The following is a 22,809-nucleotide window of genomic DNA, read 5'->3' on the forward strand; positions in this document are numbered from 1 at the left end:
CGTGGAGTATTATATTTTGGTAGACCATATTTTTTCATTACCATAATGTTTATACAATATTACTATACACTAAGAAGTGTGTTTATGTATTTTATTCTTAATTAGGTTCATAACCCCTTTTTATCAAGTATTGAGTTGCTAATGAAAATTTGAATTATTATCTTTTCATGACTTCGATTATCAATTATTTTATTTATCTATTTAAATCATCAGCGAAGATAATAATAAATGTTCCATATAATTAGTTGGGTAAGTGTTAACTAACTTGAATATTATGATTATAAAAATATGAGAAAAAAAGATAAATATACCTCGAACTATTGTAAATATTATGCACATATCTTTCGTCATATTTGGAAATATTAATGTCTTGTCGTGCAAAAACTAGAACATATTTACATTTTTCGTTAATTATAAAAATGTTTGCATTGAATCGAACTCTTAAGATTTTAGCTGCTTCAGCCTATGATGCAACGCAAAGTCAAAAAATATATAATACATTGCTAAATTTGGAAACCATTAACTATTTATCTTTTGGAGTTTTGACCAAACTAAGCCATCGTATAAAGTAATTCACCAAAATAATACGTTTTTTTTAAATTTTACAAAACTAGTATACACATGTTCACAGTAACGTTTTAGGGTATATTTTTTTTAAAAAAAACTGACGGCGTTAGATTAATATACGTTACTCACAGTATAATGTTATTTACAGTAACATATATCAACCTGACGCCATTAGTTTTGAAAAATGAAATATACCCTAAAACGTCACTGTGAAATACTTTTATACTAGTTTTGTAAAGTTTTAAAAAATGTATTATTTTATATAATGACTTAATTTGGTAAAAAATTCTACCTTTTCTCCCTTAATTCTTCCTTTTGTGAAACTAGGAAAATATAAGGAATTTCGTCTTTTTTGCAAATGTTATGGAATGTTTAAAGCCACAAGTTTCTAAAGTTAATATAGCCATGCAAATACAAATGAAATGTGAAAGACTACAAGTTTCAAAACTTTCATTTCTTTCATAAAATCTGTCTCGATCCAAATTGTGTCATGTAAATTGGAACGGAGAGAGTGATATTGTACAAGCTATTGTATAGTGTTATCAAAGACGCGCTTTAAGTGCACTTAAGTCCTGAAGCGAGGCTCAAAACATGTTAAGCGCTTCGCCTCACTTTATATCGTCATCAAGGTTCTAAGATAATGTTTCCTTGCCAATAATCCTCTTCAGACACTAAATAGTTGATGTTTTACTTTTTCATAATTTTTTTTTTAATTTCTTTGGTTATATATTTATCATTCATGTTTATAAATATTAGACTGTGAACTAAACATATATATTTGTATTCTTTTCTCCGTGCCTTTTTTCATTGGTATCAACTAAATGCATTACAAGGTGTTTTTGAATACAATATGCTGGACCCATATTTCTTGACTTATGGATTGGTTAATCAATCATGCTTTTTTATGTGTTTTTGAATAGTGAAAATTTTTGGTCCACACACTTAAATAGTACAATTCGTGCTGTTTGAATGTGTACCAAAGATAAAAAAAGAAAACGCACGAGTATCCCGTCAATCTATATTTGAAATCTCGGAGATACACTTATATTATATTAAGGTCCTATTATCTTTCGAACTTATTTTATAAGTAATTTTCTATTCTTCTTTGACATACGTGGCACTATCCTGTGGACCCAACACTGATTGATTTTTTTTATTTCAAGCAGTGCATAGGCCGAGAAGGTATAAAAAATTAATAATAAAATAAGTTCAAAAACAATACGACCTTAATATAATATAAGTGTATCTGTGAGTTTTCAAATATAAACATAATGCCTCTCTGCTTATATAAAACAGCTATTACTGCACAATGGCTCTCTGAAAGAAAACAAAATGGCGCTGTGGCAAGACGGGCTGAGCGGGAAAGTTGTGATGGTGACGGGGGCATCGTCAGGAATCGGGAGAGAGTTGAGTATCGACTTGGCGAAAGCGGGTTGCAGGATCATTGTTTCAGCTCGTCGTGTTGACAAGCTGAAATCTCTCTGCAACCACATTAATGGTCGTGGTAATTCTGAATTAGATCCAGCCCCAAATGCAATCGCTGTCGAGCTAGACGTTACTGCCAATGGTGGTAACATTGAGGCTGCTGTGCAAATAGCTTGGGATGCCTTTGGACATATTGATGTCTTGATCAACAATGCTGGGGTTAGAGGTTTGAGTACTGTTGTTATCATCTTTCAATCTATCCTTTACTTTTCAACCAATCCACTCGATATAATCTCAGACTCGATCGATTGTAGATTCGCCTCTGGTTACGTCTTTGAAACAATCGAGTCTTTCTTTGGAATTGATTTTCATGTTATGTTATATTATTTGTTTATACAATACTCCATCTGTCACCAGTGACACTTTTTGCATTTCGAGATTCAAACAAGTGTATCTTTTGATCATAATTTTTTTTATAAGTTCTTTTAATTATTGTGACTTATAGTACTCTTTACGTAGTTTACAAATATACTAAATTTCGTTTGAAAAAATTTGTAAATTCCATATGCAAATGTGCGATCAAGTTAAACTGCTTGACTCTCGAAAAACGAAAAGTGCCACATAAAATGGGTCAGAGGCAGGGGCGGAGCCACCTTTGGTTACAGGGGTTCATCCGAACCCCCTTCTATGGAAAATTAATTATACATGGTTAAAATAATATTTTTTCTATATAAGATAGATGTCGAACCCCCTTCGGCTACTCCATGTGTCTAATTCTATTAATTTTGAACCTCTTATTGAAATTCTATAACATTCAAAACATATGTAGACAAAACTACGTCTTTAGAGAGAGGTTTGATTGTAACAGAACTTTTTTGGTTGTTGTTTGATCATATTTATAGGCTGTGTAAGTTCTTCGCTGGAATTGCCAGAGGAGGAGTGGGAACATACTTTTACGACGAATCTCAGAGGAGCATGGTTGGTGTCGAAATATGTTTGTAGACACATGATCGATGTTAAACAGGGCGGAGGATCTATTATTAATGTGTCTTCAGTCGCTGGTCTGAATCGGGTACTAGTACCTGGAGGTGTTGCTTACGCTTCTTCAAAGATGGCTCTTGACAAGCTCACCGAGGTACACACTAGCTAGTGTTTCGAAACTTTTGTTGATACGATTATTATAGAGAAGTTTGACTGTATTTGAATGATGGTAGATGATGGCTCTCGAACTAGGAGTACACAAGATAAGAGTAAACTCAATAGCACCAGGCATTTTCAAGTCTGAGATGACAGAGAGCCTTATTCAACAGAAATGGTTCCATGGTGTTATTTCTAGGACTGCTCCTCTGAGAACTATTGGAACGACAGATCCGGCTTTAACATCACTCGTGAGGTACTTAATCCATGCTTCTTCAGAATATGTATCGGGCAATGTTTTCATTGTCGATAGTGGAGCTACCTTAATAGGCGTGCCAATATTCTCGTCACTCTAAAAGGATAGAGGTACAAACAAATTGAAACGAAGGGAGTAACAAATAGAAGAGAAAGGCAACATATGCTTAATATTTATTATCTGTGAATGGATACAATTATAGTGCTTTTACAAATACATATTCATATGACTATCTATCAGATGCAATGTATCACCTAACAATGGAAACAATACTACAACTTGCAGTATTTGAACGATGATTTTCATCGTATATGCTAGGTACATCAATGAAAAACAATACACACTCGAAACATTTTAGTAGGGAAAATTTGATTCAATACTATACTCAAGCACGTATACGAGGGAGTATTGCTTCTCATCTTCCCCGCGGATTTACCAGCTGAGAGAAAACGGAACTAGTAGCAGCATCCCCTGCATCATCATCTGTTCCTGAGTTAACTATACCTTGGATATTGCTAACACTGTTGTCGAATGGCTCAACTGGTGTTAATGGTATGCCAGGGATATGGTTCGTACTGTTATCATCAGGCTCTGTCAACGCTGATGAGGCTTCTTCAAGCTGAAGAGCGTATTCTAGGTTCCATAACACGTCTCCCATTGAAGGTCTATCAACTCCATACTCAGCCAAACACTTTTCAGCTGTCTCACCGAACTTTTTCAGGGAGGCTGGGTTAACCTGCCCCTTGAGATTCGGGTCCATTATCCGATCCAACATGCCTTTCTTTTGCCAAATCATAGCCCACTCGGCTATATTAACTTGTTCTCGTGGAAGGACCGGATTCAATGCTGGTCTGGTGCAGAGAACTTCCATTAGAACAACACCAAATGAGTAGACATCTGATTTCTCCGTGAGCTGCTGCCTCCGGAAGTATTCAGGATCAAGGTACCCAAAGCTACCCTTAACGGCAGTACTGACATGCGTCTGATCTAGAGCTGGTCCGGCTTTAGAAAGACCAAAGTCAGCAACTTTAGCCAAAAAGTTATCATCCAAAAGTATGTTGGTGGTTTTGACATCGCGGTGAATGATGCTCTGAGCTGCACCTGTGTGGAGGTAATGCAGCCCTCTTGCAGCACCGATACAAATCTCAAGACGCTGCTTCCACGAGAGAGGTGGGAGATCTGTTCCATAAAGATGACTTCTGAGAGGACCATTTGCCATGTATTCATATACAAGAATCATTTCAGACCTCTCATCACAATAACCAATCAAAGACACGAGGTGACGGTGGCGAAGTTTGGACAACATTTCAATCTCAGTTTGAAATTCAGCTAGGCCTTGTTCAGATCCTGTGTTTCCTCTTTTGACAGCAAGTTTAGTTCCATCTTCCATTGTTCCTTTATAGACCCTACCGAAACCACCAACACCAAGAAGCAAGCTTTCGTCGAATTTGTTAGTTGCATCCATTATCTCTTGGAAACTAAAGAATCGTCCAACATTCGGTGAAGCCAGGGAGATGCAGCTTGCTGTTCCCCTAGAAGCTGTTGTTTTCGTCAAAGTTAAAGAGTTTCCATACAAGGACGGAATCCATGAGTGTCCTTGGTTGGAAATCTTTGATCGTCGAGCTATGAAAAAGCAACAACACAATGCAATAAGCGCGACAACAGCTGATGCTCCTAAGGCAGAACCAAGAATGATACCTATCTTTTTCTTTTTGTGAGGCAACACAAAGAGAGTCTCAACAGATTGAACCCCACTCAAGCTTCTAGCTTCATTGCTAATCTTCATGATTTCCAGTCCATTCATAATTGCATTTATCCAATCCGCACTCGTGTCTGGACCAACACTCACTGTCAGAATACTCGAGTTTACTGAGGAATTGGAGACGAAATCCTTGTATAACGGTACATCCAAATTTCCAGCTAAGTTTGACAAGTCTAGGTCCAATAGAGCAGCGTCATCATTAACATATAGGTTGAACAGAAGACTATTCAGAGATTCGCTCACAATATCACAAAAATGTACTCGGATGAAGTACATGAAGTTCGGATCAACAGGGAACACCCAAGTGATATTGAAATTCACGTTAGGTACATTTGCATCTCCCATAGTTTCAGCAGTAGCGTAAACCCAATTTGGTGCTATTTCAGGAGTCATAGTAGCCGGATACTTTATGCTTGAAGGAATAACTGAAACATTCACTGCAGAGCTGTTGACGTGAAGGTACTTCACATCATTCTCCCACGTTCTTCCCAAGGTGTCATTCAGAGCAGTGAGATGAGGACCACCCATGTTTAGACGATAAACAGTTTCAAGGGCTAGTCCAGAAAGGCCACTGAAAGGTGCTACGGGAGATACAGCCACTGCTTGATCAGGGATCAACTCATTAGGTACTGATACAACTTCAATGGCATTGATAAATGCAACGGAGTTGTTTGAAGGGATCAAAGCAAGAATCAAACTATCTGAATTGACATTGATCGCGTATTCCTTAAGAAGGTATGTTCCATTATAGCTCTTGAAACTGAAATTGTTCAACAGAACAAAATTTTCCGTGACCACTGTCATTGAGGCAGACGTTAAGTTGTGCCCTGGAAGAGGGTAGAAATAGAGACGGATCCAATGGTGGCCTTCTTGCTTAATATCGAACTTGTAAAACGCCGTAGTATGGAAGATTCTGGCTGACTGATAGATCGAAAATGGAGCACTTGAATTGGATGTTGCAGCAATAGAATCTTCCTTATTTTCTAAAGCAGCTGAAGAATGGAGTGAATCGGGAACATATGTCTGGCCGATATAGGTCACATTTTGTGATGATCCACACGCGATTAAGTAGTTATCAGCAGGAACGAATGCAGCATTCGAATCCTGAATCAAAAAGATGGACACAACTACTGCTAGCACCAAAGGCATCCATGACATTGTTCTCAAGTCTACCATTCTAAAGAGCCTATTGGTAAACACTGGACTTCAATTCTTTCTAACACTGCTCCAGTTAGGTCAACAACAACAATAACTACGCCTCAATGTCGATATGAGAGTGGCTGAATAAGCTAAGTTCCAATTCCCCAGATGATACTAAGAACCTACACTATAGCATTATAGATCTTTCTGAACTATCTAGAGCAATCTTGATACAGAAAAAAAACTTTCTTAACTGAAAAATCAGAAGAAACTACCAATAAACTATGATTAACACCAAAAGCACGAAAAAAATAGTGTTAGACAAGATCTGAGCGAACAACTTTCCTCTAGACTTCAGATTGGAAATGCTCCTAGATGCTTTGGTTCAGTGGTAAGAGTGCAATGCCTATGCCTGATTTGTGAGTAAGGCGGACATAACAAAAAGCCTCGTATTTAAGTGGAGAAGGGTCAAGGGGTGTGCCAATTATCTACCGAGTTCGAACAGTACACCAGAAGAAAGGTTACCTCAATACCACCATGAAAATACAGTTGAGCTTTTCAGTGCAACTACACCATGAAAAATTAAATCTTTTGAAAAGGGTGTGAACCAAAAGGAGGAAACAAGAATACCCCATTCAGATTACCTCAATGCTACCATGAAAACACAATCAAGAACAGCTTTTTAGAGCAACCACACCATAAAAAATTAGATCTTTTGAAAAGGGTGTGAACCAAAAGGAGGAAACAAGAAGACCCCATTCAGATTACCTCAATGCCACCATGAAAACACAATCAAGAACAGCTTTTTAGTGCAACTCCACCATGAAAAATTGAATCTTTTGAAAAGGGTGTGAACCATAAGGAAGAAACAAGAAGACTTGATTCAGATTACCTCAATGCCACCATGAAAACACAATCAAGAACAGCTTTTTAGTGCAACTCCAACATGAAAATTGAATCTTTTGAAAAGGGTGTGAACCAGAAGGAAGAAACAACAAGAGCTAAGTCAAGTCACCTAAATGCCACCACATAAACACAATCAAGAAGAGTTATTTAGTGCAAATCCACCATAAAAACCAGAGTCAAGAAGAGCTATCAAGTAGAACTTCCCCTTGAAAAATTGAATCTTTTAACATGGGTGTAAACCAAAAGGAAGAAACAAGAAAGACCCAAATTCAAACACAATCAAGAAGAGCTTTTTAGTGCAATTCCATTATTAAAAATTGAATCTTTTGACATGGGTGTAAACCAAAATGAAGAAAGAAACAAGAAATACCCAATTCAAAACACAATGAACAAGAGCTTTTTCAGTGGTTACTCCAACAGCAAGCTCTTAACAGGCTGTGGATAGCAAAAAAGGGACCACAAGAATGAATTTCTAAACCCCACTTCCATACCCAATTTGAAACAGCTGTTTTCAAGCAGCCTTTCCAGTTTAATTAAGTTGAATTTGCCATTAAAGTTCTTCCAAATGATCATTAAACTTAGTATAATTAGTCTTTGCATGAAAATTAACCAAAATGCAGTAGCCTCTTTGTATAATTAGGCCTTGCTGGGACCTCAGAATACGCGGCTCTATATATATATAAAATTGTTTTTTTCTGCTTTGTTTGGCTTGTTGGAGGCCGTCTAGATACGCGTATTGGAGGGCTCATTTATGGAAAGTATGTTTTTAATAAGATTTTTTTTTTATTTATGTAAATAGATTCATATTTTTAACTATGATATGTTATTTATTTTTATTTGTCATGTTGCGTTTTTTGAAAATCAATTGGATTAATTTTTAAAATTAAATTTAACTACAATATTCGTCTATTTTTATTTGTCATATTGCGCTTTTTGAAAATCAATTAGATTAATTTTTTAAAATTAAATTTAACTACAATATTCGTCTACTTTTATTTGTCATGCTGCATTTTTCGAAAATCAATTAGATTAATTTTCAAAATTAAATTTAACTACAATATTCGGCTACTTTTATTTGTCATGTTGCGTTTTTCGAAAATCAATTTGATTAATTTTCAAAGTTAAATTAGATTACATTAATTTGATTTAAAGCAAAAAAAATATATGTTCAAAAACTATACAAAGGTACATAAATTGTAATTTTTTGCATATCGATTAAAAAATTACTTTGTAAAATGTTAGTTAAAGTTCTTATAATTTGGCTCTAAAAAAAATATTATGACAATTAAAAATGGACGGAAAAAGTATCTCATCATAGACCATATTTGAATTCACATGGCTCGAGAGTTATCTCATGCGTTTTCATTTTCAAAACTCAAACTCGAATATATTAATTGCATTTCGCTCATTTTAACAAGAAAAATCTTTATGGATGTTGTTTTAATTAAATAAATTAATCTGCTGCATAATTAGACATGATAAAATTAGTCTCATCGTATAAAATAGTTTTTTGATACATAATATATGCCTATTGTTTTTAATTAGTTAGAGCCTGTTTGGCTCAGCTTAAAAGCTGGTTAAACTGACTTAAAAGCTGGTTTTTGACTTATTTAACTGTTTGGCAATACTCAAAATAGCTTATTTTAAGTTAAAAAAAACTTATTTTAAGCCAAAAGTTAAAAGCTGGGGTAGGGGTGCTTTTTTTTTTTAGCTTATAAGCTGTTTTAAGTTGACCACATTTTTATGTTTTTTCCCTTAATATTTTTATACAATCTCCAAATTACCCATATAACCCTAACATCTCTTTCTTCTATTTTTCTTTTTCACATTTGACATAACAACTTCAGCACTTTTATCCAAACGCATAATTGCTTTTTTTAAAAATAAGTTTCAGCACTTTCAAAAGTACTTTTTTAAAGCTGCTTTTATTAAGCCCATCCAAACGGACCCTTAGTCTAAACATGCTTTACATCGCCAAAAAGGGAGTTTTTAGGAATTTGGTAATTTAATAATGTTTTTTTTAAATTTATTTCGCGATTAGGGATCTGACGATTTAATAAGCTTTTTTATTTAATTTTGAATGTAAAATTTAATTCTTTTTTTTTCTACTATTGAGTAATGATGCATAAACATACATGATAAATTAATCTCAACGCTTAAAATACTTTTTAATACTTAATATCTATACGTGATTTTTTTAATATATGATATTATCAATTATTTTTAATCTGCTAATTTAAACGCATTTTATATAATCAAAAATGAAAATTTAGAAATTTGATTACTTAATAATTTTATTTATTTATTTTGTCCATTTCCTCTATACAAATGCACATGGCCACCAACAATGTTGGGTCCTCATCTGCCTTCCTCTTCATATATTTCTATATTTTTAGGAGGAAAAAAAATTATTGGCTAAAAATTAACTATTTCCTCTATCAAATTGCTCATCTTTTATTCCATTTTCAAATTAACAATTGTACATTAAAAAAAAATTCGAATATGTTTGGTTTTAATAACTCGACCCTCGAAACTAGTGGGTGATTTGCACGAAAAGATATACATTAGGCCGTTATTTATATATCGTCTCTAAATTTTAAATTTTGTCTGAAAATGACTCTATTAGGTTAATGAACATATTTCAGACTAAAATATCCTCAAGTTGAACGACAAATATGACAAATGATGCAGAGTTACAGCTGTAACGTGTAACTCATAACAAATCCGTATGAATTTACGTTATGTTCAACTAGCTCATATATTATCATAATAATCAAAAACCATAGCGGATCATCATGATTTCAAAGGTACAAATAAAAAAGAGGAAAAATATATTTCAAAATATTTGCATGCAAATCATGACTAATACTTTACCTATATACATGATATACATACTATCTTCTTTTTCTATCAGAAGGTGTTTAACTAATCATCCTTCATCGATCTATTTTACCTCCGCAACCTCGAGAAAAAGGGAATATAACTAATCACCCATCACCTATTGTTATGAGTTTATGTATAGGATTTGAGAATGGCACCACAAAAACTACAAACAATAGCCTTCCAAGACTTGGTATACAGTGGAATAGAACAAAATCTAGTTGATGTATACATCTCAGCCACTTTAGCACCGTGTCCGCACCGCGAACACGAGCCAGCCACCGGCTTACTCCGACGCACCGTCCTCTTTTGATCTGCTTTGTCATGCTTGCTATAATATTTTGATATGATTTCTCCACTGTCATTTCTTTTTCAATCTACGTTTTTCTTGAACCGATTGTTTATTGAAAATAACCTCTTCATATATGAAATAGAGGTAGAATTTCGTATACTCCACCCTCTCTAAATTAAACCTTTTCCAATCATTTATATTAAGTAATATAATGAAGTATCTACACAGTATAATATGGTATAAGATGTTATATATCTATTATACATTGGTATACAATATAGGTGTTATGCATATTCATATTAATAACGTAAATAATTATAAATTAAGATACTATATTATTTTTTAATTTGAATTCTGGAAATAAGAAAATCTTAATAGCCAAATTAAGCTATAAATTCCTGTCTTGTTATTTTGATACCAATTTTATGATACAGCAAAATAGTAACCCAAAAGAGAATTGGGCTTTAAAAAGAAAATCTTTGTTGGGACTGCTAGGGATCATACTAGGCCCATCAAATAAAATATAGGAAAAATTATATTTTAATAAATAATTATTTATTTGAACGATACTTTTAATTTATTACCATTTATAGCAAAATAATGTTAAATATACAAAACGTATTTAAAAGATGAATTATGTATGCAATATATATATGTATTATAAATGTTTTTGAAAATATATTATGCTTGTTTGGCAATAAATTGACACATCATATTATTAGTGTATTAAAATGTGATATAGATATATTAACCATCAATAAAACTTGTATTATATGTGAATAACAAATTGTTCGTTGTAATATGTATTAAAATTGTACTGTAAATATATTAAAGTGATCAAGTCAAAAAAATATTATTGCTATAAATGATAAATATTTTAATACAGTATATTTATGTAAATTTCCTTTAAAATATATGTGGAGAAAAAGACAAAAATTTAGGTTAATTAGTATTGTTGTCAACTTTTATTTTATTCTTAATTAATTAAAATTCCGATCCCTTAATTATGTGTTATGTAATTTTATTTAATTGGAGTACATTATACATCATACAATTAAATAAATTGACCTCATAGAGAAATCAATTGATGTCTATCTCCATAACTTTAAATCATATGTAATATGTCAAATATAAATTTTGAAAGAAATACGATATATAAAAAATTAACTCATTAGCTATTAAATTTTAGGGAAAAGGGTCTGATATACCCCTCAACTTTGACATTTGGAGCTGATATACCCCTCGTTATAAAAGTGGCTTATATATGCCCTTACCGTTATACAAACGGCTCACATATACCCCTGCCGTTATAAAATGGCTCACATATACCCTTCATTTAACGGAAGTTAAAAAATTAGTTTTAAATTTATATTTATTACTTCTAATTTTTAAAAAAAAATTATTTAGGGGTATATATTATTCTTCTATCAAAGCTTAAGGTATATTTTAATTTTTTTCATACATAAATTATTTTTTGACTTCTTTTATTATAATTATTTGAATTTCTTATTCTTATTTTGTTGTTTTCTTTCATTCCTTAGTTTAAAGAATAAAAAATTAAACTATTTTTTTTGTGTATATTGTAATTTAATTTCGTATTGGAAGAAAAAATTTGGTCATCTACAATAAGTTTTACAAGAATATTAGTGAAACATAAATAAATTTGATTATCAAAATAATAATTATAAATTAGTCATTGAAACAAAAAAAGTCAAAAAAAATATGTTTGACAAGGATTAAATTTACTCATATGGTATTATATTTTTTAGAAAAAAATAATAAAAATTTAGATTAAAATTATTATTTTTTTCATTTCCGTTAGAGGAAAAGGGTATATGTGAGCCATTTGTTTACAAATAGGGGTATATATGAGTCACTTTCATAACAAGGGATATATCAGCTCTAAATAACAAAGTTGAGGGGTCTATCAGACCCTTTTCCCTAAATTTTATGTCAAATCAACTATAAAATGTCTGTTATATCGTAATAATAAGTTTGAGGAAGACAAGTACCAATGTACGTTATTCACCACGTAATTTCCTCCAATAAATGACGATACTCCATCAACTAAAACTTTTTTTTAGTTCCCCTAGACTTATTTTATTTTTTATTTGGGTATTCGATATTTTTGTTGGTATCTAATTAAATTTAAATAATGAGAAGTTTCATATAAAGGAGTAAAACATTCTTTTAAGTACAAAAATGATTACAAAACATATTGTGTAATCATTTTAATTACACAATATATATTAACTTTTATAAAAAAATATATATATATAATTAGTGTAATTAATCAACTCATTTTAGCTAGTTATTTTAACTCTTCAAAACAACATATCAAGTTATATAGGTCCACAAGCACATAGTAAAAGTTGTAGATTATCATAACAATGATAATTGCGTCGATCATAATTTTATTTATTGTTGCAATCATTTGAATCGAATAGATGGAACGGAAAAAGGTCTAAAATATCCTCAAAGTATTGGAAATGATATAAAATTACTCTCCACCTACCTTTTGGTTCAAAATTGACCAGTTATTTAACGATTTTATAGTTAAACTATTTAAATATTTTTTTAAATACGTGGCGCTCAACTATTTGTTATAATTTAACTTATTAGTGTAATTTATAAATCAATCCACTACCCACCCATTACTAATTAAACCTCACTCAATTAATAATTCAACTATAATATCAAAATCGTCATAAACACTACTAAAACACAATGAAATTATAAATTAATGAAAATGACATCCAAAATTATTCGAGTCAGAGTCGAATCCCCAATTAAACATATGCTGAGCCGCTTATTTCAATTTGATTCTCTTTCAAGATTGAATTAGAAATTTATGATTAAATTTAAAGCAGTAATACATCCCGAATTAATTCATGCACTTTTTTAAAATATAATTTTATAAATATTTAAATAGTTTAAAAATTTAAAATCATTAAATAAGTGGTCAATTTCGAACTCAAAGGTGGATGACAAGGGTATTTTGGAGCCAATAGGTGGATGAAAAACGCATTTTGGAGCCAGTAGGTGGATGAAGGGTAATTTTGTACCATTTTCAATACTTTAAGGGTATTTTAGACCCTTTTCCGTAGACGCTAAATATAGTTGTTGAAAAAGTATCCGACGTCTAACAAAATGTCTATCTAATGGTAGATAGTTTAGTTTCACTATTTGTTATAAATGTTCTTATTTGTTAATGTGAGATAGAAGATATTCTATATATTAATTCTAACTAAAAGTAAAATATAACGAAATCCATATATAATATATCTATGATTGATTGATCGATTGATTTTACAGGGCTAACTATTTTTTGCCTTTTTATATCTTTAAGAGTACCAATTCATGCCAGTAACTTGATTATAAGGTTGTCGAAAGACGACCCCATCATTAAGAGATCCCAATACTTCTTCTTGTTGTTGTTGTTGTTGTTGAATCGAAGGATTTTGAGGAAACTGGCTCAGGAAATTGGCAATGGAGCTACTTTGTTCATGATTTGTAATTCGCGAAATATTATTCATGTTAAGTCCATCGTCCTCGTTGTTCTCAACAAGGAACCTTTTTGTATTTGGAGAATGGTTCCTATCAATAGTTGTTGTTGTTGTTGTTGCTTCGTCGTTATTCCAATACAAACCTCCATGCATCGTTCTCTTTGACGATATTTGTGGAATGGATCTATTATTATTGTTGATAATATCGTTCGTGTTATTCATAATTCCATCGTACATATTCGATTCATTTTCGAGCAATATTGTACCATAGTTTGAAGGCTTTATTCCTTGTAATATTGAATTTGGTACATTTTGTGGTATCGATCCCAACATATCATGCAAATCATCTATGGACCTTTGTGTGTTATTCTTCTTGTAAATTCGACATAAAACCCAATCATCTAGCTGCAAAAAAATAAAATAAAATAGTGTGGAGTAAGAAAAATATTTTTTTTTAAAAAAGTTAGACTAATTAACTAGCTAATGAAACATTGAATTTATTCGAGTTTGTGTTATGTACACTAATAGTAAAAATATCGATATGATAACTCTTTAAGTGAAGTGTCAATATATAGTAACATATGACAGTGAAAAATAAAGTAACTCTATCCGTCCCAATTTAAACGTCTTATCTAACTGGGCGACTACATCTTTGTCGGTTAGAATTTCATGCTTTTTTCTAGTAAGATTAACCTTCTATAACCAGTTAAAGTTAGTGGCCGATTCAGGATTTTCATTAAGGGGGTTAGGAAAAAAAGAATAGTGATTTGAACCCCTGAAACCACTAAGTCAACGTCTAATCTTATATTCAAGAGGTTCAAAATTAATATATAAATACAAAAATTATTAAAAGGTACCTTAAATATACAACGTAAATTTTCGCTGAGAGGGTTCATCAACTCTAGAGCCGCCCCTGGTTAAAGTACATTAATAGTATAAAATATTCCTCATATTAACCACGCGTATATATATATGAAAATTGTATTATTTTTATATGGTTAAAATAATCTATGTCGAACCTCTTTCGGCTATTTCGTATATCCATTTTTTCAGATTTAAACCCCCTTATCGAAATTTTTAGCTCCGCCTATATATATATGTATATATAACTTAAACATTTTCATCAAAAATTTGAAAGTTGAATCAAGTCATCTACAACAACAACATATCTAGTATAGTACTTGTGGGGTTCAAGGAGATTAGAGTATACGTATATCTTATCCCTATCTGATACGATAGAGAAATTAGTTTCGATGCAAAATTTAGGACTTACCCTCAAAGATCCTTTTTTGTTGGCAACAATATTATCACAACCAAGTGGCTTGTTATTTGTTTTATTTTCTACAACTCTGTATTCATGCATGATCCAATTAGTTTTTACCCCTTTTGGTGGTTTACCGCCGTAAAAAACGAGCGCCTTTTTTACCCCAACCTTTTGTGTTCCACCGGAAGTAAAAACCGGCTTGTCGGTTCCGGTAGCCTTCCAATAACCCGATGTTGCAGCCCGATTTGGCCTCGCCCCGTTAGGATATTTTCTATCTCTTGGACTAAAAAAGAACCATTCTTGCTCTCCGAATATTGCCTTAGCTGCGTTAAACACATGATAAGAAGATAATTCAGAATTTAAACTTAACAAATAGTTTTAATATAATTTTTAAAAAAATAAATTATGGGTCCACTACTTTATGTTTGTCCACTACTTTATATTTGTGAATACTACTTTTTAAGCACCCTCCAAAAAAAAACTCAAAAAATAGAAATTAAATAAATATTATACGATTCAGAATTTAAATTAAACAAATTCAAAATTAAAATCTAAATTATCTACAATAAAATTAAATAAAAGGTACTACATTTTTTTTTTTGCAAATTCACTTTTTACACGTTATCGTGGATATCTTTTGAAAATATAAAAAAGCATTTAAAATATCACTATATATAACATAAGTTCATTCATTCTAAAAAAAAAATTGATCGAGTTCAAATCTTTATAAGTTGGTCATAGAAAACTTTGTGATAAAAAACATGAAGATTAAAAAGGGGAAAAATATTAATTTATCACTAAAAAATTAATTAGCAACGAAATTCGTCACCAATCTATTGCATATTTAAAATTTAATTTAGACACAATAATTGTTCATCGCTGACTCCGATCTTTTTCCCCTATATATAAGTTATAGGGCAAGAAAATATAGTATAGTGGTGAAAATAGTACCAGGGAGTTCCCATGGATCAAACTTATAAAGATCAATTTCACCAATAATATCCACCGGAATCGGAGCGCCGGCGACTCGTTTTTTGAGGTAGTGGACGATGAGTTCTTCGTCCGTCGGGTGGAATCGAAACCCCGGTGGGAGTTGAGGCTGATGACGTGTCCCGGTTGATGAATCCGTACTTTCCATAAAGAAATCACAATTTACGATGTTTGAGTTGACCTGAATTCAGTATTTTACGTACCAACAAAAATATGTACGTAGTACGAGGTTGATAAATTCGAATTGTATTATGATTAAATTTTGGGATTTTTTTTTGGGAAGAGAGAAAATGATAAACAAGAAGGAATTTAGTTGGTTAATTTAGCCCCCACACTTACTTATATATGGTATAAGGCAACACTGAATTTACAGTAATGCCATTACATATATTTTTGTTTATATATATATATATATATATATATATTGAAATATATACTTTAATGGTAAAAAATAGTATCTAGAGTATTATATTTTTGCAAGATTTTTTTTTGAACCATGAGGTGTTCATTTTTTATACATAAACTCATTAATTATTTATCAAATCACGCGTTAATATAATTATCAATTGTTTCTCTTTTTCTTTTTTTATCTGAAATATTACTGTATTCAAGTAGAAAAAGAAAATAACTGATAATTGAGATGTGTATTGTTAAATAGTTGATAATGATTTAGGTAAAAAAAATTGAGCACGTGATAATTTAAATAGAAATTTTACAAAAAACGTAACATTTCAGATGTATTTTGACTATTATCTCTCTTTATATAGAAAGTTTTTGTAGTATTGAATTGTGTGGACATACTTTGATCGAATTGGACGCCAAAGGTTTTAGAAAATATAGAAGATATTTAAATTTATCTAACAGTAAACATGCTTTGAATTCTATGGTAATTATAAATATATGCTATCAAAGGTAAAATTATATTAATTTAATTAGAAAGAAAAACAGACATCTAAATTTATTAATTATAAACATGTCTTGAGATTCTTGTGGTAATTATAAATGTTTAATTAAGAAGTTCATAAATATAAGAACATGTCTTTGATTTTTTTTACTTTGGAATAAGCTAATTAAAAAATAGAACAAAATTAAGAATATTTTTTTTATTAGGACGATAATATTCGAGTCAATTAATTCGTACCTAGACTAATGAATAATATGTTACAATAATCACACAATTACTAGTGTGGATAAATCTACTCACTAAGAAAAATATATTTTTTTTCGTTTTATATATGTTATTTTTTCTTTTTTATTTAAAATCGATAACAATTCTTTTTTTCTTACACAATTTTATTTTAAATTTTTTATTTATTTTTCTGATATAATTTTGTGAATATATTTAAATCATATTTCAAGATTCTTTTTAAAATTTAATCCTAATTTCGTCAATTCTAACAGTTTAACTTAACGTAAAATGGGCGTTATTAGGCTTTGAGAAGGACATTAATTATATATAGTAAAAATGAGTTGATAAAAACTAAGAATTAACCTTAGCAGAAATTACTATATAAATATTGTCAAAAAAAAATTAAAAAAATTAGTCGTTAGTGGAAAAATAAATAGTGTATATGTTAATATTAAATTAGAAGTGGAGGTCGTCATTAGCATAAATTGAAGAGGTGATTAGATTAATACATGACAATGATGTAATTAGAGCTTGATAACTGAAAATTAGGCAATATAATTAATCGATACGCATGCAAGTTGGTACCAACACGTGGACAATCGAGTAAAAGGGGCATATACGCAGAACTACTTTATCCTGCACAAGATATATAAAGAGATCTATATCAATCATTCAGTATTTTATTTGATATTCAGTTGAATTCGTGGCGCTCATATGAATCATTTAATTAAAGAGGAAACTCGTCCTACAATGAAATTTTCTTAATTTGCAAAACTCGATTTTGAAATATCGAATTAGGAGTGATTAAATTTTACAACAGAAGTTTGACATGACTCGACAGACAGATAATAAGATAAGAAAGCATTTCTAGGCTACTCTTTGGACAAATTTGGCCTAGTGTCACACTTGGAATTTTTTTACAACAACTTGTCTCTATCGATGTATTTATATATAGTATCGTTGATCTTGAACTCGGATAGAGACAACAAATACGACGACTAGTAGTCAATTTATGATGAATCCTCGCGATACGTATGATATAATTTGGACGGATTTAATTAGTTTTATAATATTCTTTCATTGTAAAAAAATTTTTTAGCATTTTTATTTTTAAACTTAACAAGAATAAGAAATTTAGGGATTTGTTTCAACACATATCCTTCACATGACCAATCTAAAATAAATGAACCTATTATTAGGGAGAAAAATCTTATAGTTAGTTTCATTGGAGAATTAAGTATTTAGGTTATTGATAAATGAAATTTCTCCACTCTTAATTATGATTTTAAATTTAATTAATTTCAATATAAATGTAAACAGGTAAACACTAAATAATTCTTTTAAAAAAAATTGTGAATGAATTACGGAAAAATATCTTGAAAAATATTTATGGATGTTGCACTTACCTAATTAAAGAAAAAAGCAAGTGGAATCTATTTCAAAATTAGTAGCCCTAACTTGGACAATTTTTGAATGGTCCTTCATTTGCTTTTGAATTATTTATTTTTCGATGTTTACATCAAACTATAAAAATTTGTCCACGTATAATGCTTACATCAAATTATATCTAAATCTCTATATATATGGTCAAGTGACAACATGGATAAATTTTTAAAGGGGTAAAGTAGGCTTATTCGAATCTCTTCGCTAAAAAATCAGGCTACACACATAAAATTAGTTTTTCATTATATTTTTAGCTTTTCTTGATCAACACATCAGAAAAAAAGACGCATATAGTATTTCATAAATGTCAGATCAGAAAAGGGAAGAACCACATCCATTGGTGGTGCGATATTGATATATAGTGTATCTTGACGCAAATATTAATGGTTAATTTCACGACTATAAACCATGACACACAATATAAATATCTAGGGAACAAGAACCATAAATTTGTCTTATTAGGATTTGAAGTGACAAAAATCTCCTAAAAGTGCCAAAAGATAGATAGAAATATCGCAAAAAAAAATATTAATAGAATCAAAGAATATGATTTGTGATCTGCGAAGTCAATTGAGTCTTTAAATTAGTTACAATAGAGTTAAAACACTAGGTAATCGATCTCTGTATAATTATCCATATAATAGATGTAATATTTTAATATTAAATTAATCGCCAAATAATTACTTATAAAATTAATCGAGATACATCTAAATCGATCGAACACGACTATTATAAGAACAAATATTATTGACATGGATCTAATTTTCCACCATAGAAGTATGAAAATCTTGATTTTAGTATAAGTGGGGTCTAAATGTTGGATTTTTCATTGACCAGGCTTGCATTGGCTGTCAAATCTTTTCCTCTGCCTTTTTATTTATATATATATATATGTATGCATTACTTTTTTGTGTGATAAAATTATTTTTGTATATATTATTCACTTTCGGGCTTCTTCCTATGGTCTCTACTGTCAACTCGTCTCACTCCAGTTTATCATAGCAACTACAGCAAGCTGACTAGCTCCTTGACTCTTATGTCTAGCTCGCGTTCATCCATTTTTCGAGAATTAATCAATAACTAGCCCTTCAGTCTATTAATTCTTTACTATAGTGTGTCATCTATAGTAAAGGTTCATCACTAGACATTCAAATAAACATATCAAATCAATGTATGAGAAGATAAAAACAATTAACCATAATGGAATATTTGATTTTGGAATTGCAAATTTAAAGAGAGGCTAATCAATCCATGTGATAATCAAAGTTACTTTTCATACAAGACCAAAAAATAAAAATAAAGGGCAAGTATTTATTTTTAAAATTGAAAATAATACATGGAAATTGGAGTTATATTAATTGACTTTGGACATAAATATAAATTAAAATTGCTTTGAGCTTTTGTGAGTGACTTTATAAAATAGCCTTTTGAAGTTTTTAGAATTTTGAAAAATTATAACAATTCAATGTCAAAAAAGCTTTTTGAAATAAAATTCCACAAAATATGAAAATTATATTATCCATGGCCAAACGTACAATATATAAAATGTGAAGGAAAAGGAGGTATTTTAAAGGCAAATTAGTTTCGAACGAAAAAATATGTTATTTTCCTTAAAATAACCTAATAAATAAGATTTATGTCACATAGACAGAGCGGAGAAAATAGTGTAGGTGTAAAGCTCAAAAAAACCTAGTTATTGGTGATAGATTAAACGAGAGGTTGTCAAATCCCATATTAGTTAATAGTTGAAAAGAAAAAAAAGATATTACAAATACTATTGCACGGTAGGCCTTTTAGAAATGATTGTACTTGTTTAATGTCTTAATCCAAAACGAACAATATTACATCATATTATATCGAAATTACGTTATCAATGTACATAGTGAATCCTAAATCTATGTATGTGCGTCATAGTTTTTTTTAATATAAAGTTAAAAGGCAGCAATATCATAAAAAATGAAAATTTAAGCTCTCAAACATGTGTTTTTTTAAGCCTTTCATGTGAATCTAAGTCAAATATTTTTATAATAAAGTACAATATTTATGTGAAATTATATGGTTATCAATCTATTTCTATGTAAAAGGGAAAACCTAACTTGCTATTTTTAATGTCAATTAGGGAATAAACACGTGTAAATATGCATGTGCACATAGTTGAGGGCGAAGCTAGATAGGGTTGAAAGTCGTTTGACGAAAAATTTCACTATTTATATATTATTTAAATTATTTTTGTTATATATAGTAAATGTTGAATTTTTTTGACTTTTTTTGTATATTTACTTTTTCATATGTTTTGAATACACATAATTAGTGAAAATTCTGATTCTATTATTGCATAATCTTATGTACTTTTGCATTTTCTCGTGATTTTCCATGATGCTCGCAATAAAAGACAGACAGATGAGCACGGGTCGATGGAGAAAAACTTGTAAGCTTTTGAAGGAGTATATGAATGCTATTTTAGGTGAGTTCCCCGTTAAAATAATGAGAAAGATAAGTTTAGAAATATACAAAGGCATTATACATTATACGATTTACATGGTACACACACTTTCAAGTCGATTTGATGATGGCTTATTAAAGTGACAAATCCTTAAGAACTATATATATATAGAACCAAAGGCACAATATATGTCATGAGTTTGAGTCATGACATTTGACATTCACTAATATAACATCGACACAATATATAATAATGAAATCCTGAAAATATTTTGAAACATGGGTGTTTTGAAATTTTTGACTCTCGTTTATTTTCATAAATAAATCTTAACTAAAATCTATTTAAACCGGCTCAAAAATTCACAATTACTCACCTCCAAAAGACATTCTTATAAATTATTGATATACATTTAATTTATTTATATTAACAAATTACCTAGATACTGGTTGGAGTTAATCTCACCGTAGTTATAAGAATTTCAGCTCGATGAATTATCCATTCTATCGACAAAAATGATTTGAAAAATGACGAAGAAGAAGGAGAGAGTTTAGGGGGTAGTTTGATAGCAGCTAGTTAGAGTTATGCATATATTAGTAATGTAATGATTAATTATGAGTAAATTTATATATATTATTTTATGCAGTTATTAGTTGTGCATTAATTATACATGCCTATACTATTCCACCCTCTATCGTCGATAAAACAATACATAGATTTCCTTAAAATTTATACATGTATAATTAGTTATGTAGATTTCTAAATTATCTATCAAATATTGTATTAATTTTGTATATAAATAAATTATTTTCTATTTATAAATTTTTTTTATTCCATGTAAATTTAAATTTATCGAGATTTAAATATATACATCGAAAAAGAAAAAAGACGAGTTGGGTAGACGTTTGAAAAGACACAAGGTCATTTTCTCTTGCAGATATTACGCCACAAAGATAAGTCATATTTGCATGAGCTTTCAATAATCTCTAGGTCAATTCGGTATACAAAGTATTTTATATTTACATAGATTTGGTAAAAAATTACGATGTAAATTATAATTTATTTTTGTATAGTATTAATTGTAGTTGTTTCTACGGTTAGAACTCGTGATCTAGTTTACATAGAAATAACTTTATCATGGTTCTAAAACTCTTTTCCAACTTTTAATAAATAATGAGATAGTTCGGTGCATAAAATATTTTGTGTCCGATCACGTAGAGTTCAATAAGGATTGTGGTATACGTAATTTATCCTAATGTAAGTATTAATAGTTGACTAGTTACTTTTACGAGTCAAACTCGTAACCAAATTAAACGTGACATAAAAATAACCTGATTATTGCTCAAAAACTCTAGATCCTTTAATTTTTAGTGAGCAACGAAAGGGGTAAAAGAAAAAAAGAAGAGGAACGAGAATTCCCTAAATAGTAGTACTATTTTGTAACTCAATTTACGTGATACACACTCTTTCTTACATGTCAAATCATACGTCCTTTTCAGATATACAAGTATAATACTTTTATTAAATACGAATTAATTTCGTAATCAGTAATTTTGGCTTAAACTCCGTAGATATTAAACAAACCAGGCTGGATTAAGTGTATGAATATGACATTTCTATGAGATAACAAATGCTCACATATTTTGGAAAAAGTTTACGTAAGTTTCTTTGA

General features: G+C 30.5%; 3 protein-coding genes and 1 long non-coding RNA gene across 4 annotated transcripts; 1 reads left to right on the top strand and 3 right to left on the bottom strand.

The window, feature by feature from the left end:
• Positions 1-1,540: 1,540 nt before the first annotated feature.
• Positions 1,541-7,565, top strand: LOC101245297 (uncharacterized). The gene is made up of 3 exons (XM_004248227.5): positions 1,541-2,218; positions 2,895-3,127; positions 3,207-7,565. Exons 1-3 carry the CDS (start codon positions 1,900-1,902, stop codon positions 3,483-3,485), a joined length of 831 nt encoding a protein of 276 aa, XP_004248275.1. The 5' UTR covers positions 1,541-1,899; the 3' UTR covers positions 3,486-7,565.
• LOC104649482 (receptor-like protein kinase THESEUS 1) lies at positions 3,529-6,323 on the bottom strand. The gene has a single exon (XM_010328840.4). The coding sequence runs from the start codon at positions 6,321-6,323 to the stop codon at positions 3,801-3,803; it is 2,523 nt and encodes an 840-aa protein (XP_010327142.1). The 3' UTR covers positions 3,529-3,800.
• Positions 7,566-13,550: 5,985 nt separating the features above from the next.
• NOR (NAC transcription factor NOR) lies at positions 13,551-16,438 on the bottom strand. Its single transcript, NM_001247723.2, has 3 exons — positions 16,087-16,438; positions 15,145-15,458; positions 13,551-14,276 (listed from the first exon to the last, which is right to left on the bottom strand). The coding sequence occupies exons 1-3, from the start codon at positions 16,271-16,273 to the stop codon at positions 13,710-13,712; spliced, it is 1,068 nt and encodes a 355-aa protein (NP_001234652.1). The 5' UTR covers positions 16,274-16,438; the 3' UTR covers positions 13,551-13,709.
• A 1,562-nt stretch (positions 16,439-18,000) lies between these two features.
• Positions 18,001-21,838, bottom strand: LOC138338995 (uncharacterized). Its single transcript, XR_011211941.1, has 2 exons — positions 21,576-21,838; positions 18,001-19,837 (listed from the first exon to the last, which is right to left on the bottom strand). It is a non-coding gene; the product is annotated as an uncharacterized lncRNA (long non-coding RNA).
• Between the last annotated feature and the right edge of the window lie 971 nt (positions 21,839-22,809).

Source organism: Solanum lycopersicum, chromosome 10 (genome assembly GCF_036512215.1).
Source record: "Solanum lycopersicum chromosome 10, SLM_r2.1".
NCBI classification, from domain to species: domain Eukaryota; kingdom Viridiplantae; phylum Streptophyta; class Magnoliopsida; order Solanales; family Solanaceae; genus Solanum; species Solanum lycopersicum.

Coding starts and splice junctions, on each gene's coding strand:
- LOC101245297 (XM_004248227.5), top strand. CDS start 1,900: ATGGCGCTGTGGCAAGACGGGCTGAGCGGGAAAGTTGTGATGGTGACG. Junction 2,219..2,894: donor CAACAATGCTGGGGTTAGAG/GTTTGAGTACTG, acceptor TCATATTTATAG/GCTGTGTAAGTTCTTCGCTG. Junction 3,128..3,206: donor CTCTTGACAAGCTCACCGAG/GTACACACTAGC, acceptor GAATGATGGTAG/ATGATGGCTCTCGAACTAGG.
- LOC104649482 (XM_010328840.4), bottom strand. CDS start 6,323: ATGGTAGACTTGAGAACAATGTCATGGATGCCTTTGGTGCTAGCAGTA.
- NOR (NM_001247723.2), bottom strand. CDS start 16,273: ATGGAAAGTACGGATTCATCAACCGGGACACGTCATCAGCCTCAACTC. Junction 15,459..16,086: donor TGATCCATGGGAACTCCCTG/GTACTATTTTCA, acceptor TGTTTAACGCAG/CTAAGGCAATATTCGGAGAG. Junction 14,277..15,144: donor ACAAAAAAGGATCTTTGAGG/GTAAGTCCTAAA, acceptor ATTTTTTTGCAG/CTAGATGATTGGGTTTTATG.